Genomic DNA, 16,002 nt, shown 5'->3' with positions numbered 1-16,002 from the left:
TCCCGCGTAATCATGTCGATTAGGGCGATAATGTGGATAATCAATGCAGGAGATTCAAATACCTAACACACATATGCCTTTCTTGGCCTCGTTAGCTTTGGTATCCAAGTCATCGAATGATCCCACGGTAAAGACATTATTTGGTCCAGAAGCAATTTGCTTAAGTTCCGAAGGGTCAACGTCTTTCCCTATACCAAGGACAAAAACGGCTGCTCCTTTGTCTTGGAGACCAGAAGAAGCTATATCAAGAGGCGTGTACACTCCTTCATCTGCTGTTTGTTTTCCAGTCGTGATCACCAAAACAGGCTGGAAGGAAACAAATCAATAACCCACGTTTTCAGTCCATGAACACGCACTGTTACGGTGTTGTTCAGTGTGAGCTACAAAGTTGTTGTTTTTTTCAGGGTATTTTAACTATTTATTTCTGGTCACGGACTTGTGTAGATCAACAAGCTCCGGTCCAAAACCCCCTTCTAAATACACAGGCCATTTCCATCGACTCCCCAAGTTTGATTATCAAAAGCTGTCTTCATTAACAGAGTCAATCTACAGAGAAAAAAAACTACAAATGCCAGTTGAAACGTGTAGTAATTCAGAAAATATTTCTTACCCGTGATACATCTCTCATTCCAGCAGAGGGGATCAAAACGTCTTTGTCTGCTAATTCCAAGGCTTTATCGATTCGTCTGGATCCTCCCTGACAGGCTAGGTTGCCCACTCTCCTGTTGACTTCCTCTCCGTTGAGACGGTTTCCAGTTAATGTATCGAACTTTAGAGACACTTTGGCGTCCGAGCCGTATAGAATCACAGCAATACGACCTCCTGATGGTGACACATTAAAGTAACTGACCAACGTTTGCACAAAGTTCAGCAAGCGCTGCCAGTTGCTGTCGCTTTCACACAACGACGAGTCGATAATAAAGGTGGTGTCCATTGGAATTCGACACAATTCTGTTGAAATTAAAGCAGATTCTAAGCAAACTTGCGAACGCTAACAGCAAGCAAATTCGCCCTTTAACATGGAACACGGACCACGGCCCACGGGCGCGATATGAGCCTACAGTACAACATTACATAGATTACCAGACTGGCCAAATTAACATAGCCATGCATGATTTACCTGGCGTCGTTGGTACTGGTGTAGGCGTTGTTGGCACTGAAAAGAACAAACAAAAAGTAATGCATTTTAGAGAAGGATTACTAATCTCACTTTTTCCACGTTTGCTGTCTCCACATGTTATAAATTCTAAAGGCAAAGTAACAATGTTAACGCAGATCATGGCGGAAAACAATAAATTATGCCTAACCAACTCGCCGTACAAAAGAAAAATGCATGAAGGGTGCGTGTTACGATACTGTCTGCAAATGATACCTAGTACGCAGATTCCTCTCTTCGCTTCGTTAGCCTTCCCGTACAAGTCCTTAAAAGAGTCCACCCTAAATACGTTATTAGGCCCGGAGGCGATCTGGTTAAGTTCTGTGGTATCCACGTCTTCTCCTATTCCCAAGACGAACACAGCTGCTCCTTTACTCTGAAGGCGGGATGAGGCTTTATCAAGTGGCGTGTATGCTCCTTGATCTTTTGTCTGCTTTCCAGCGGTGATAACTAAAACAGGCTATAAAAGAGGAAAGGAAGAATAACCAATATGATGCAAACGTTTTCAGCGAACCACAGAAATTTGAAGACAATGGCCCACAAACTAGGAAGGACTTTAACTATAAAAACGACAAAAAAAATCATTATGACAATAAAATAATAGCATTTAATTATACACCATACACCTAAAGTATTGCTGATGTGGTTGTGTGAGCGTGCCACAAGCCTTTGAAGCCAAGCAACTCCCTTTAATCTAATCTAGTTGTAGTCTCAAGTCTCGTTGACTTCGATTTCTCTTATACGACTGATTTATATCGTGCTCAAACCGTACAGTTTATGTACGTGTTGAGGATGGGGAAAAAAAGTGTATTCTAGAGGCCTTCACCTTTGAGATATCTCGCACTCCACCGGCGGGAGTCAGCACTTCCTTGTCCGCCAGGTCCAATGCTTTATCAATTCGTCTAAAACCACCCTGACATTTAAGCAGACCAATTTGTCTATTGACCTCTGCTTCACTGAGTCGGCTTCCAGTCAATGTGTTGAATTTTAGAGCAACGCTAGCGTCAGTAGCGTATGGAATGACAGCAATACGTCCTCCAGAAGGATTAGGAGACACATTGAAGAAGCTGACCAATGTTTGCACAAAGTACAATAAGCGATTCCAGTCACTGTCGCTCCCACATACAGATGAGTCGATAATGAAGGTGGTCTCCATAGGGATGGGGCATACTGCACCTGTACATTAGGCAAAAGTGTAAGAGAAAACTCGTTCACACCTTACAAAACCAGACAGCGAGTCAACCTACCAATCCAGCTTTATAACGTATCCTATACAACAAACTTCATCAATTAAATGAATTTGTATATATTACGAATAACACAAGAGAATTTTACAAGACAGACATCGGAAACAACCTCTCCAAGGGATTGCACTATCCACCTAAGTTATAGTAACAACGACATCTTCGCACAGCTCTTTGGAAACTCTTATCGTAGAGGATCTCTCCCCCTCAAATATATTGACTTCACGGCGGCCATATTGGCCGCCCAGACCAGAACAAGCTGAAGCTGGGACCTGAATTCCGTTTTTATGTAAATATCTGCCAAAAAAGGCTGTATTCTTTCGTCGAACAACATGGCCACATTCAGAAACGTGGTTGCGAACCAACAGTACAGCCATTGCTTAAATTAATATGCATAGCAAAATCGAACAGGGTCTTATTTCTTACTCGGAGTAGGTGTTGGTGTTGGTTTGATCGGACAAGATTTCTCTACAATAGGCTTCACCACATTAATCAGTTCCTCAAAGCTAGTAGACGTAAACACGTTGTCATCAGAACTAGCAATCTGCCGTAATTGTTCTAAGTTGACGCCACTCCCTACACCCAAAGAGTACACTACAACTCCTTTGTCTTTGATGCCTTTGGATGCTTCGTCCAATGGTGTAAATGCCTGGGTCGTTGTTTGCTCGCCATCGGTGATTACAATAGCGACCTGCATGTAGCACAAAAAAAAACAAACGCGTTTGTTAACATCTCATTGCACCACAAGCATGTACAGTGTCTACTCTAAGCCTCCCATCAAGCTCACAAGAAAGCCGGTGTCCTCCTAATTACACAAAAAACGACACGTTGTCTTTAAATAATTCAGCGAAACAAAACAAACCCACTCTTCGCTATACGCAATTGAACAAACTTTTCTGAGGCTTTTTAAGGGACGTTTTGCAATCCTACCTTCGGTACATCGGACCTCATCCCAGCACTGGTGACAAACACTTGTTCGTTAGCCAATTTCAAAGCCCTATCGATGTACGTAAAGCCTCTCTGGAATCTGATCCTGTCGATACGTTTCCCATATTCCTCTGCAGTAATTTGGTCTCCAGATACGGCATTGAAAGGGAACTCGAGCTTCGGATTTGTGCTGTAGGCAACTACCGCCACATGTGTGCCATCGGGTCCAACATTGAACTCATTGATGATCTTTTTTAAGAAGTCTAACACCAGAGGCCATCTTCTACGACCAATGCTTCCTGATGAATCCACAATAAATGCCACATCTACAGAAGCTTTGCAGGCTGTCAGGCAAAAATAAAATCGTGTGACCCTTCCTTCCATGGCAAACACGATCCACTTGCTTGAGGTCTTAAAATTCATGCATGCATTATAAAAACAAGATTACGAGCATTTTAGGGATGTACTATCCCATTTGTTTTGCCGTGAATCTTGCACGCTTTTCACGAATGTACCACGCTAAATGGTCTACTGCAAATGGCAAGCAATGCAACTCTGTGATCGGCTTTTTTCAATTAGGAGTATTTATTGCCCGCTTTACTTTAACAGTATCCCGCTTATGTAATCTAGGTGCTTTACCGAACGATGACCTAATAAACTATCAGCACAATCGGCTGTATCCTTGTTGAGCCTAACCTCATTCTAACCATACTTTACTATTAATAGCTCCTACTCCAATCAAATACGACGACGTAAGATCTGGAATCGATATCAAGTGAACTCTTTTCGCCGTTATTTTATCGTTCAGAAAGCACAATGGCACTAAATTTCAATTCCGCCAGTCCGTCTAAGCGTTTTTCAAAATAATCTTTACTTACGTGCAGGTGTTTGTACTGGTGTTGGTGCTAATGTTGGCGTTGACAAGGTTGGAACTGGAAACAACAACAACAACAACAGATTATCCAAAGCAATACTTGAAAACCCTTCTTATTTACAAACACACTAAGTAAGACTCTCTGTCAATCCTTTGAGCCTTTTTCTTAAGTAACCATCTCCTGACTAGGAAAAGGATAGCCAAAAGATTATTTTACCTAATTTGCATATTCCTCTTCTTATCGTTGGTACCCTTTCGTCCAAGTCCTCAAAAGAATCCACTCTAAAAACGTTGTTAGGGCTAGAAGCAATTTCGTTCAGTTCTGAGGTGTCCACGTCCTCTCCTATACCCAACACAAACACGGCCGCTCCTTTACTCTGAAGGCGAGAGGAGGCTATATCCAGAGGTAGGTATACGCCCTGGTCTGCTGTTTGCTTTCCAGTCGTGATCACAAATACGGGCTGCAGACAAACAATAGAAAAATACAAAGTCAGTCTTTTGATCCACCAGGTGCCTAGCGTGTTATTGGTCAATTTGTGCGGTTATTCTTCCTTCTCCAACTTACCCTTGAAATGTCTCTCAGTCCAGCAGCGGGTGTCAGCACCTCCCTGTCTACAAGATCCAATGCTTTGTCGATTCGTCTAAAACCACCCTGGCATCTTAAGCCATCAAGTCGTTTCTTGACTTCTGCTCCATTAAGATTAATTCCCCTTAATGAGTTAAACTTCAGAACTACACTAGCATTAGTACCGTAAGGGACAAACGCAACACGACCTCCTGACGGTGACACATTAAAATAGTTGACCAAAGTTTGCACAAAGTACAACAAGCGATTCCAATTGCTCTCACTATCACACAGAGACGAGTCAATAACGAAAGTCGTATCCATAGGGATTGGGCATATTTCTTCTGAAACAGAAAAGACAAAGTCATGTAATTAGACTCAAATATATTGACTTCACGGCGGCCATATTGGCCGCCCAGACCAGAACAAGCTGAAGCTGGGACCTGAATTCCGTTTTTATGTAAATATCTGCCAAAAAAGGCTGTATTCTTTCGTCGAACAACATGGCCACATTCAGAAACGTGGTTGCAAACCAACAGTACAGCCATTGCTTAAATTAATATGCATAGCAAAATCGAACAGGGTCTTATTTCTTACTAGGAGTAGGCGTTGGTGTTGGTTTGATAGGACAAGATTTCTCTACAATAGGCTTCACCACATTAATCAGTTCCTCAAAGCTAGTAGACGTAAACACGTTGTCATCAGAACTAGCAATCTGCCGTAATTGTTCTAAGTTGACGCCACTCCCTACACCCAAAGAGTACACTACAACTCCTTTGTCTTTGATGCCTTTGGATGCTTCGTCCAATGGTGTAAATGCCTGGGTCGTTGTTTGCTCGCCATCGGTGATTACAATAGCGACCTGCATGTAGCACAAAAAAAAACAAACGCGTTTGTTAACATCTCATTGCACCACAAGCATGTACAGTGTCTACTCTAAGCCTCCCATCAAGCTCACAAGAAAGCCGGTGTCCTCCTAATTACACAAAAAACGACACGTTGTCTTTAAATAATTCAGCGAAACAAAACAAACCCACTCTTCGCTATACGCAATTGAACAAACTTTTCTGAGGCTTTTTAAGGGACGTTTTGCAATCCTACCTTCGGTACATCGGACCTCATCCCAGCACTGGTGACAAACACTTGTTCGTTAGCCAATTTCAAAGCCCTATCGATGTACGTAAAGCCTCTCTGGAATCTGATCCTGTCGATACGTTTCCCATATTCCTCTGCAGTAATTTGGTCTCCAGATACGGCATTGAAAGGGAACTCGAGCTTCGGATTTGTGCTGTAGGCAACTACCGCCACATGTGTGCCATCGGGTCCAACATTGAACTCATTGATGATCTTTTTTAAGAAGTCTAACACCAGAGGCCATCTTCTACGACCAATGCTTCCTGATGAATCCACAATAAATGCCACATCTACAGAAGCTTTGCAGGCTGTCAGGCAAAAATAAAATCGTGTGACCCTTCCTTCCATGGCAAACACGATCCACTTGCTTGAGGTCTTAAAATTCATGCATGCATTATAAAAACAAGATTACGAGCATTTTAGGGATGTACTATCCCATTTGTTTTGCCGTGAATCTTGCACGCTTTTCACGAATGTACCACGCTAAATGGTCTACTGCAAATGGCAAGCAATGCAACTCTGTGATCGGCTTTTTTCAATTAGGAGTATTTATTGCCCGCTTTACTTTAACAGTATCCCGCTTATGTAATCTAGGTGCTTTACCGAACGATGACCTAATAAACTATCAGCACAATCGGCTGTATCCTTGTTGAGCCTAACCTCATTCTAACCATACTTTACTATTAATAGCTCCTACTCCAATCAAATACGACGACGTAAGATCTGGAATCGATATCAAGTGAACTCTTTTCGCCGTTATTTTATCGTTCAGAAAGCACAATGGCACTAAATTTCAATTCCGCCAGTCCGTCTAAGCGTTTTTCAAAATAATCTTTACTTACGTGCAGGTGTTTGTACTGGTGTTGGTGCTAATGTTGGCGTTGACAAGGTTGGAACTGGAAACAACAACAACAACAACAACAGATTATCCAAAGCAATACTTGAAAACCCTTCTTATTTACAAACACACTAAGTAAGACTCTCTGTCAATCCTTTGAGCCTTTTTCTTAAGTAACCATCTCCTGACTAGGAAAAGGATAGCCAAAAGATTATTTTACCTAATTTGCATATTCCTGTTCTTATCGTTGGTACCCTTTCGTCCAAGTCCTCAAAAGAATCCACTCTAAAAACGTTGTTAGGGCTAGAAGCAATTTCGTTCAGTTCTGAAGTGTCCACGTCCTCTCCTATACCCAACACAAACACGGCCGCTCCTTTACTCTGAAGGCGAGAGGAGGCTATATCCAGAGGTAGGTATACGCCCTGGTCTGCTGTTTGCTTTCCAGTCGTGATCACAAATACGGGCTGCAGACAAACAATAGAAAAATACAAAGTCAGTCTTTTGATCCACCAGGTGCCTAGCGTGTTATTGGTCAATTTGTGCGGTTATTCTTCCTTCTCCAACTTACCCTTGAAATGTCTCTCAGTCCAGCAGCGGGTGTCAGCACCTCTCTGTCTACAAGATCCAATGCTTTGTCGATTCGTCTAAAACCACCCTGGCATCTTAAGCCATCAAGTCGTTTCTTGACTTCTGCTCCATTAAGATTAATTCCCCTTAATGAGTTAAACTTCAGAACTACACTAGCATTAGTACCGTAAGGGACAAACGCAACACGACCTCCTGACGGTGACACATTAAAATAGTTGACCAAAGTTTGCACAAAGTACAACAAGCGATTCCAATTGCTCTCACTATCACACAGAGACGAGTCAATAACGAAAGTCGTATCCATAGGGATTGGGCATATTTCTTCTGAAACAGAAAAGACAAAGTCATGTAATTAGACTCAAATATATTGACTTCACGGCGGCCATATTGGCCGCCCAGACCAGAACAAGCTGAAGCTGGGACCTGAATTCCGTTTTTATGTAAATATCTGCTAAAAAAGGCTGTATTCTTTCGTCGAACAACATGGCCACATTCAGAAACGTGGTTGCAAACCAACAGTACAGCCATTGCTTAAATTAATATGCATAGCAAAATCGAACAGGGTCTTATTTCTTACTAGGAGTAGGCGTTGGTGTTGGTTTGATAGGACAAGATTTCTCTACAATAGGCTTCACCACATTAATCAGTTCCTCAAAGCTAGTAGACGTAAACACGTTGTCATCAGAACTAGCAATCTGCCGTAATTGTTCTAAGTTGACGCCACTCCCTACACCCAAAGAGTACACTACAACTCCTTTGTCTTTGATGCCTTTGGATGCTTCGTCCAATGGTGTAAATGCCTGGGTCGTTGTTTGCTCGCCATCGGTGATTACAATAGCGACCTGCATGTAGCACAAAAAAAAAAACAAACGCGTTTGTTAACATCTCATTGCACCACAAGCATGTACAGTGTCTACTCTAAGCCTCCCATCAAGCTCACAAGAAAGCCGGTGTCCTCCTAATTACACAAAAAACGACACGTTGTCTTTAAATAATTCAGCGAAACAAAACAAACCCACTCTTCGCTATACGCAATTGAACAAACTTTTCTGAGGCTTTTTAAGGGACGTTTTGCAATCCTACCTTCGGTACATCGGACCTCATCCCAGCACTGGTGACAAACACTTGTTCGTTAGCCAATTTCAAAGCCCTATCGATGTACGTAAAGCCTCTCTGGAATCTGATCCTGTCGATACGTTTCCCATATTCCTCTGCAGTAATTTGGTCTCCAGATACGGCATTGAAAGGGAACTCGAGCTTCGGATTTGTGCTGTAGGCAACTACCGCCACATGTGTGCCATCGGGTCCAACATTGAACTCATTGATGATCTTTTTTAAGAAGTCTAACACCAGAGGCCATCTTCTACGACCAATGCTTCCTGATGAATCCACAATAAATGCCACATCTACAGAAGCTTTGCAGGCTGTCAGGCAAAAATAAAATCGTGTGACCCTTCCTTCCATGGCAAACACGATCCACTTGCTTGAGGTCTTAAAATTCATGCATGCATTATAAAAACAAGATTACGAGCATTTTAGGGATGTACTATCCCATTTGTTTTGCCGTGAATCTTGCACGCTTTTCACGAATGTACCACGCTAAATGGTCTACTGCAAATGGCAAGCAATGCAACTCTGTGATCGGCTTTTTTCAATTAGGAGTATTTATTGCCCGCTTTACTTTAACAGTATCCCGCTTATGTAATCTAGGTGCTTTACCGAACGATGACCTAATAAACTATCAGCACAATCGGCTGTATCCTTGTTGAGCCTAACCTCATTCTAACCATACTTTACTATTAATAGCTCCTACTCCAATCAAATACGACGACGTAAGATCTGGAATCGATATCAAGTGAACTCTTTTCGCCGTTATTTTATCGTTCAGAAAGCACAATGGCACTAAATTTCAATTCCGCCAGTCCGTCTAAGCGTTTTTCAAAATAATCTTTACTTACGTGCAGGTGTTTGTACTGGTGTTGGTGCTAATGTTGGCGTTGACAAGGTTGGAACTGGAAACAACAGCAACAACAACAACAGATTATCCAAAGCAATACTTGAAAACCCTTCTTATTTACAAACACACTAAGTAAGACTCTCTGTCAATCCTTTGAGCCTTTTTCTTAAGTAACCATCTCCTGACTAGGAAAAGGATAGCCAAAAGATTATTTTACCTAATTTGCATATTCCTCTTCTTATCGTTGGTACCCTTTCGTCCAAGTCCTCAAAAGAATCCACTCTAAAAACGTTGTTAGGGCTAGAAGCAATTTCGTTCAGTTCTGAGGTGTCCACGTCCTCTCCTATACCCAACACAAACACGGCCGCTCCTTTACTCTGAAGGCGAGAGGAGGCTATATCCAGAGGTAGGTATACGCCCTGGTCTGCTGTTTGCTTTCCAGTCGTGATCACAAATACGGGCTGCAGACAAACAATAGAAAAATACAAAGTCAGTCTTTTGATCCACCAGCTGCCTAGCGTGTTATCGGTCAATTTGTGCGGTTATTCTTCCTTCTCCAACTTACCCTTGAAATGTCTCTCAGTCCAGCAGCGGGTGTCAGCACCTCCCTGTCTACAAGATCCAATGCTTTGTCGATTCGTCTAAAACCACCCTGGCATCTTAAGCCATCAAGTCGTTTCTTGACTTCTGCTCCATTAAGATTAATTCCCCTTAATGAGTTAAACTTCAGAACTACACTAGCATTAGTACCGTAAGGGACAAACGCAACACGACCTCCTGACGGTGACACATTAAAATAGTTGACCAAAGTTTGCACAAAGTACAACAAGCGATTCCAATTGCTCTCACTATCACACAGAGACGAGTCAATAACGAAAGTCGTATCCATAGGGATTGGGCATATTTCTTCTGAAACAGAAAAGACAAAGTCATGTAATTAGACTCAAGGTACGGTGCATGTTTTTCGTGCATTCCAGCCATGACCTACAGCCATGCGGCATTCACTACAGGCCTTGCGCTAGTTGCAGATTTTCTTTTACGTCTGATAGCCTACGAGGATTACAGCGCTATCTCCACAACAACTGCAAACCACTCGTTCAGAAGAAAAGTCATGTGCAAAGTGCAGACAAACCTCATATACCACGGAAATCACTTACCTGGAGTTGTTGATCCCACTGTTATGGTTGGTGTTGGAGGCACTACAAAACAGAAACAAAATCAGATCCCGCGTAATCATGTCGATTAGGGCGATAATGTGGATAATCAATGCAGGAGATTCAAATACCTAACACACATATGCCTTTCTTGGCCTCGTTAGCTTTGGTATCCAAGTCATCGAATGATCCCACGGTGAAGACATTATTTGGTCCAGAAGCAATTTGCTTAAGTTCCGAAGGGTCAACGTCTTTCCCTATACCAAGGACAAAAACGGCTGCTCCTTTGTCTTGGAGACCAGAAGAAGCTATATCAAGAGGCGTGTACACTCCTTCGTCTGCTGTTTGTTTTCCAGTCGTGATCACCAAAACAGGCTGGAAGGAAACAAATCAATAACCCACGTTTTCAGTCCATGAACACGCACTGTTACGGTGTTGTTCAGTGTGAGCTACAAAGTTGTTGTTTTTTTCAGGGTATTTTAACTATTTATTTCTGGTCACGGACTTGTGTAGATCAACAAGCTCCGGTCCAAAACCCCCTTCTAAATACACAGGCCATTTCCCTCGACTCCCCAAGTTTGATTATCAAAAGCTGTCTTCATTAACAGAGTCAATCTACAGAGAAAAAAAACTACAAATGCCAGTTGAAACGTGTAGTAATTCAGAAAATATTTCTTACCCGTGATACATCTCTCATTCCAGCAGAGGGGATCAAAACGTCTTTGTCTGCTAATTCCAAGGCTTTATCGATTCGTCTGGATCCTCCCTGACAGGCTAGGTTGCCCACTCTCCTGTTGACTTCCTCTCCGTTGAGACGGTTTCCAGTTAATGTATCGAACTTTAGAGACACTTTGGCGTCCGAGCCGTATAGAATCACAGCAATACGACCTCCTGATGGTGACACATTAAAGTAACTGACCAACGTTTGCACAAAGTTCAGCAAGCGCTGCCAGTTGCTGTCGCTTTCACACAACGACGAGTCGATAATAAAGGTGGTGTCCATTGGAATTCGGCACAATTCTGTTGAAATTAAAGCAGATTCTAAGCAAACTTGCGAACGCTAACAGCAAGCAAATTCGCCCTTTAACATGGAACACGGACCACGGCCCACGGGCGCGATATGAGCCTACAGTACAACATTACATAGATTACCAGACTGGCCAAATTAACATAGCCATGCATGATTTACCTGGCGTCGTTGGTACTGGTGTAGGCGTTGTTGGCACTGAAAAGAACAAACAAAAAGTAATGCATTTTAGAGAAGGATTACTAATCTCACTTTTTCCACGTTTGCTGTCTCCACATGTTATAAATTCTAAAGGCAAAGTAACAATGTTGACGCAGATCATGGCGGAAAACAATAAATTATGCCTAACCAACTCGCCGTACAAAAGAAAAATGCATGAAGGGTGCGTGTTACGATACTGTCTGCAAATGATACCTAGTACGCAGATTCCTCTCTTCGCTTCGTTAGCCTTCCCGTACAAGTCCTTAAAAGAGTCCACCCTAAATACGTTATTAGGCCCGGAGGCGATCTGGTTAAGTTCTGTGGTATCCACGTCTTCTCCTATTCCCAAGACGAACACAGCTGCTCCTTTACTCTGAAGGCGGGATGAGGCTTTATCAAGTGGCGTGTATGCTCCTTGATCTTTTGTCTGCTTTCCAGCGGTGATAACTAAAACAGGCTATAAAAGAGGAAAGGAAGAATAACCAATATGATGCAAACGTTTTCAGCGAACCACAGAAATTTGAAGACAATGGCCCACAAACTAGGAAGGACTTTAACTATAAAAACGACAAAAAATCATTATGACAATAAAATAATAGCATTTAATAGCATTTAATTATACACCATACACCTAACGCATTGCTGATGTGGTTGTGTGAGCGTGCCACAAGCCTTTGAAGCCAAGCAACTCCCTTTAATCTAATCTAGTTGTAGTCTCAAGTCTCGTTGACTTCGATTTCTCTTATACGACTGATTTATATCGTGCTCAAACCGTACAGTTTATGTACGTGTTGAGGATGGGGAAAAAAAGTGTATTCTAGACGCCTTCACCTTTGAGATATCTCGCACTCCACCGGCGGGAGTCAGCACTTCCTTGTCCGCCAGGTCCAATGCTTTATCAATTCGTCTAAAACCACCCTGACATTTAAGCAGACCAATTTGTCTATTGACCTCTGCTTCACTGAGTCGGCTTCCAGTCAATGTGTTGAATTTTAGAGCAACGCTAGCGTCAGTAGCGTATGGAATGACAGCAATACGTCCTCCAGAAGGATTAGGAGACACATTGAAGAAGCTGACCAATGTTTGCACAAAGTACAATAAGCGATTCCAGTCACTGTCGCTCCCACATACAGATGAGTCGATAATGAAGGTGGTCTCCATAGGGATGGGGCATACTGCACCTGTACATTAGGCAAAAGTGTAAGAGAAAACTCGTTCACACCTTACAAAACCAGACAGCGAGTCAACCTACCAATCCAGCTTTATAACGTATCCTATACAACAAACTTCATCAATTAAATGAATTTGTATATATTACGAATAACACAAGAGAATTTTACAAGACAGACATCGGAAACGACCTCTCCAAGGGATTGCACTATCCACATAAGTTATAGTAACAACGACATCTTCGCACAGCTCTTTGGAAACTCTTATCGTAGAGGATCTCTCCCCCTCAAATATATTGACTTCACGGCGGCCATATTGGCCGCCCAGACAAGAACAAGCTGAAGCTGGGACCTGAATTCCGTTTCTATGTAAATATCTGCCAAAAAAGACTGTATTCTTTCGTCGAACAACATGGCCACATTCAGAAACGTGGTTGCAAACCAACAGTACAGCCATTGCTTAAATTAATATGCATAGCAAAATCGAACAGGGTCTTATTTCTTACTAGGAGAAGGCGTTGGTGTTGGTTTGATCGGACAAGATTTCTCTACAATAGGCTTCACCACATTAATCAGTTCCTCAAAGCTAGTAGACGTAAACACGTTGTCATCAGAACTAGCAATCTGCCGTAATTGTTCTAAGTTGACGCCACTCCCTACACCCAAAGAGTACACTACAACTCCTTTGTCTTTGATGCCTTTGGATGCTTCGTCCAATGGTGTAAATGCCTGGGTCGTTGTTTGCTCGCCATCGGTGATTACAATAGCGACCTGCATGTAGCACAAAAAAAAAACAAACGCGTTTGTTAACATCTCATTGCACCACAAGCATGTACAGTGTCTACTCTAAGCCTCCCATCAAGCTCACAAGAAAGCCGGTGTCCTCCTAATTACACAAAAAACGACACGTTGTCTTTAAATAATTCAGCGAAACAAAACAAACCCACTCTTCGCTATACGCAATTGAACAAACTTTTCTGAGGCTTTTTAAGGGACGTTTTGCAATCCTACCTTCGGTACATCGGACCTCATCCCAGCACTGGTGACAAACACTTGTTCGTTAGCCAATTTCAAAGCCCTATCGATGTACGTAAAGCCTCTCTGGAATCTGATCCTGTCGATACGTTTCCCATATTCCTCTGCAGTAATTTGGTCTCCAGATACGGCATTGAAAGGGAACTCGAGCTTCGGATTTGTGCTGTAGGCAACTACCGCCACATGTGTGCCATCGGGTCCAACATTGAACTCATTGATGATCTTTTTTAAGAAGTCTAACACCAGAGGCCATCTTCTACGACCAATGCTTCCTGATGAATCCACAATAAATGCCACATCTACAGAGGCTTTGCAGGCTGTCAGGCAAAAATAAAATCGTGTGACCCTTCCTTCCATGGCAAACACGATCCACTTGCTTGAGGTCTTAAAATTCATGCATGCATTATAAAAACAAGATTACGAGCATTTTAGGGATGTACTATCCCATTTGTTTTGCCGTGAATCTTGCACGCTTTTCACGAATGTACCACGCTAAATGGTCTACTGCAAATGGCAAGCAATGCAACTCTGTGATCGGCTTTTTTCAATTAGGAGTATTTATTGCCCGCTTTACTTTAACAGTATCCCGCTTATGTAATCTAGGTGCTTTACCGAACGATGACCTAATAAACTATCAGCACAATCGGCTGTATCCTTGTTGAGCCTAACCTCATTCTAACCATACTTTACTATTAATAGCTCCTACTCCAATCAAATACGACGACGTAAGATCTGGAATCGATATCAAGTGAACTCTTTTCGCCGTTATTTTATCGTTCAGAAAGCACAATGGCACTAAATTTCAATTCCGCCAGTCCGTCTAAGCGTTTTTCAAAATAATCTTTACTTACGTGCAGGTGTTTGTACTGGTGTTGGTGCTAATGTTGGCGTTGACAAGGTTGGAACTGGAAACAACAACAACAACAACAACAGATTATCCAAAGCAATACTTGAAAACCCTTCTTATTTACAAACACACTAAGTAAGACTCTCTGTCAATCCTTTGAGCCTTTTTCTTAAGTAACCATCTCCTGACTAGGAAAAGGATAACCAAAAGATTATTTTACCTAATTTGCATATTCCTGTTCTTATCGTTGGTACCCTTTCGTCCAAGTCCTCAAAAGAATCCACTCTAAAAACGTTGTTAGGGCTAGAAGCAATTTCGTTCAGTTCTGAGGTGTCCACGTCCTCTCCTATACCCAACACAAACACGGCCGCTCCTTTACTCTGAAGGCGAGAGGAGGCTATATCCAGAGGTAGGTATACGCCCTGGTCTGCTGTTTGCTTTCCAGTCGTGATCACAAATACGGGCTGCAGACAAACAATAGAAAAATACAAAGTCAGTCTTTTGATCCACCAGGTGCCTAGCGTGTCATTGGTCAATTTGTGCGGTTATTCTTCCTTCTCCAACTTACCCTTGAAATGTCTCTCAGTCCAGCAGCGGGTGTCAGCACCTCCCTATCTACAAGATCCAATGCTTTGTCGATTCGTCTAAAACCACCCTGGCATCTTAAGCCATCAAGTCGTTTCTTGACTTCTGCTCCATTAAGATTAATTCCCCTTAATGAGTTAAACTTCAGAACTACACTAGCATTAGTACCGTAAGGGACAAACGCAACACGACCTCCTGACGGTGACACATTAAAATAGTTGACCAAAGTTTGCACAAAGTACAACAAGCGATTCCAATTGCTCTCACTATCACACAGAGACGAGTCAATAACGAAAGTCGTATCCATAGGGATTGGGCATATTTCTTCTGAAACAGAAAAGACAAAGTCATGTAATTAGACTCAAGGTACGGTGCATGTTTTTCGTGCATTCCAGCCATGACCTACAGCCATGCGGCATTCACTACAGGCCTTGCGCTAGTTGCAGATTTTCTTTTACGTCTGATAGCCTACGAGGATTACAGCGCTATCTCCACAACAACTGCAAACCACTCGTTCAGAAGAAAAGTCATGTGCAAAGTGCAGACAAACCTCATATACCACGGAAATCACTTACCTGGAGTTGTTGATCCCACTGTTATGGTTGGTGTTGGAGGCACTACAAAACAGAAACAAAATCAGATCCCGCGTAATCATGTCGATTAGGGCGATAATGTGGATAATCAATGCAGGAGATTCAAAT

The 16,002-nt window shown here is 42.4% G+C and overlaps 1 protein-coding gene across 1 annotated transcript in view; it reads right to left on the bottom strand.

Annotated features, from left to right (window-relative positions):
• Positions 1-16,002, bottom strand: part of LOC140926166 (uncharacterized) — a 135,584-nt gene that overhangs the window by 17,508 nt on the left and 102,074 nt on the right. Inside the window, exons 129-160 of the mRNA XM_073375952.1 lie at positions 15,877-15,918; positions 15,285-15,628; positions 14,937-15,180; positions 14,721-14,774; positions 13,846-14,186; positions 13,341-13,605; positions 12,497-12,855; positions 11,879-12,122; positions 11,627-11,662; positions 11,117-11,457; positions 10,569-10,812; positions 10,441-10,482; positions 9,849-10,192; positions 9,501-9,744; positions 9,285-9,338; positions 8,410-8,750; positions 7,904-8,168; positions 7,307-7,656; positions 6,959-7,202; positions 6,743-6,796; positions 5,868-6,208; positions 5,364-5,628; positions 4,767-5,134; positions 4,419-4,662; positions 4,206-4,259; positions 3,331-3,671; positions 2,827-3,091; positions 1,983-2,332; positions 1,373-1,616; positions 1,121-1,156; positions 611-951; positions 63-306 (exon numbers count right to left, since the gene is read on the bottom strand). Coding sequence (XP_073232053.1) covers positions 63-306; positions 611-951; positions 1,121-1,156; positions 1,373-1,616; positions 1,983-2,332; positions 2,827-3,091; positions 3,331-3,671; positions 4,206-4,259; positions 4,419-4,662; positions 4,767-5,134; positions 5,364-5,628; positions 5,868-6,208; positions 6,743-6,796; positions 6,959-7,202; positions 7,307-7,656; positions 7,904-8,168; positions 8,410-8,750; positions 9,285-9,338; positions 9,501-9,744; positions 9,849-10,192; positions 10,441-10,482; positions 10,569-10,812; positions 11,117-11,457; positions 11,627-11,662; positions 11,879-12,122; positions 12,497-12,855; positions 13,341-13,605; positions 13,846-14,186; positions 14,721-14,774; positions 14,937-15,180; positions 15,285-15,628; positions 15,877-15,918 — 7,545 coding nt within the window. The remainder of the gene's footprint in view (positions 1-62; positions 307-610; positions 952-1,120; positions 1,157-1,372; positions 1,617-1,982; positions 2,333-2,826; positions 3,092-3,330; positions 3,672-4,205; positions 4,260-4,418; positions 4,663-4,766; positions 5,135-5,363; positions 5,629-5,867; positions 6,209-6,742; positions 6,797-6,958; positions 7,203-7,306; positions 7,657-7,903; positions 8,169-8,409; positions 8,751-9,284; positions 9,339-9,500; positions 9,745-9,848; positions 10,193-10,440; positions 10,483-10,568; positions 10,813-11,116; positions 11,458-11,626; positions 11,663-11,878; positions 12,123-12,496; positions 12,856-13,340; positions 13,606-13,845; positions 14,187-14,720; positions 14,775-14,936; positions 15,181-15,284; positions 15,629-15,876; positions 15,919-16,002) is intronic.

The sequence above is a fragment of the Porites lutea genome, chromosome 2 (genome assembly GCF_958299795.1).
Source record: "Porites lutea chromosome 2, jaPorLute2.1, whole genome shotgun sequence".
Classification (NCBI taxonomy): domain Eukaryota; kingdom Metazoa; phylum Cnidaria; class Anthozoa; order Scleractinia; family Poritidae; genus Porites; species Porites lutea.
This window is presented reverse-complemented; position numbering and strand designations above follow the sequence as displayed.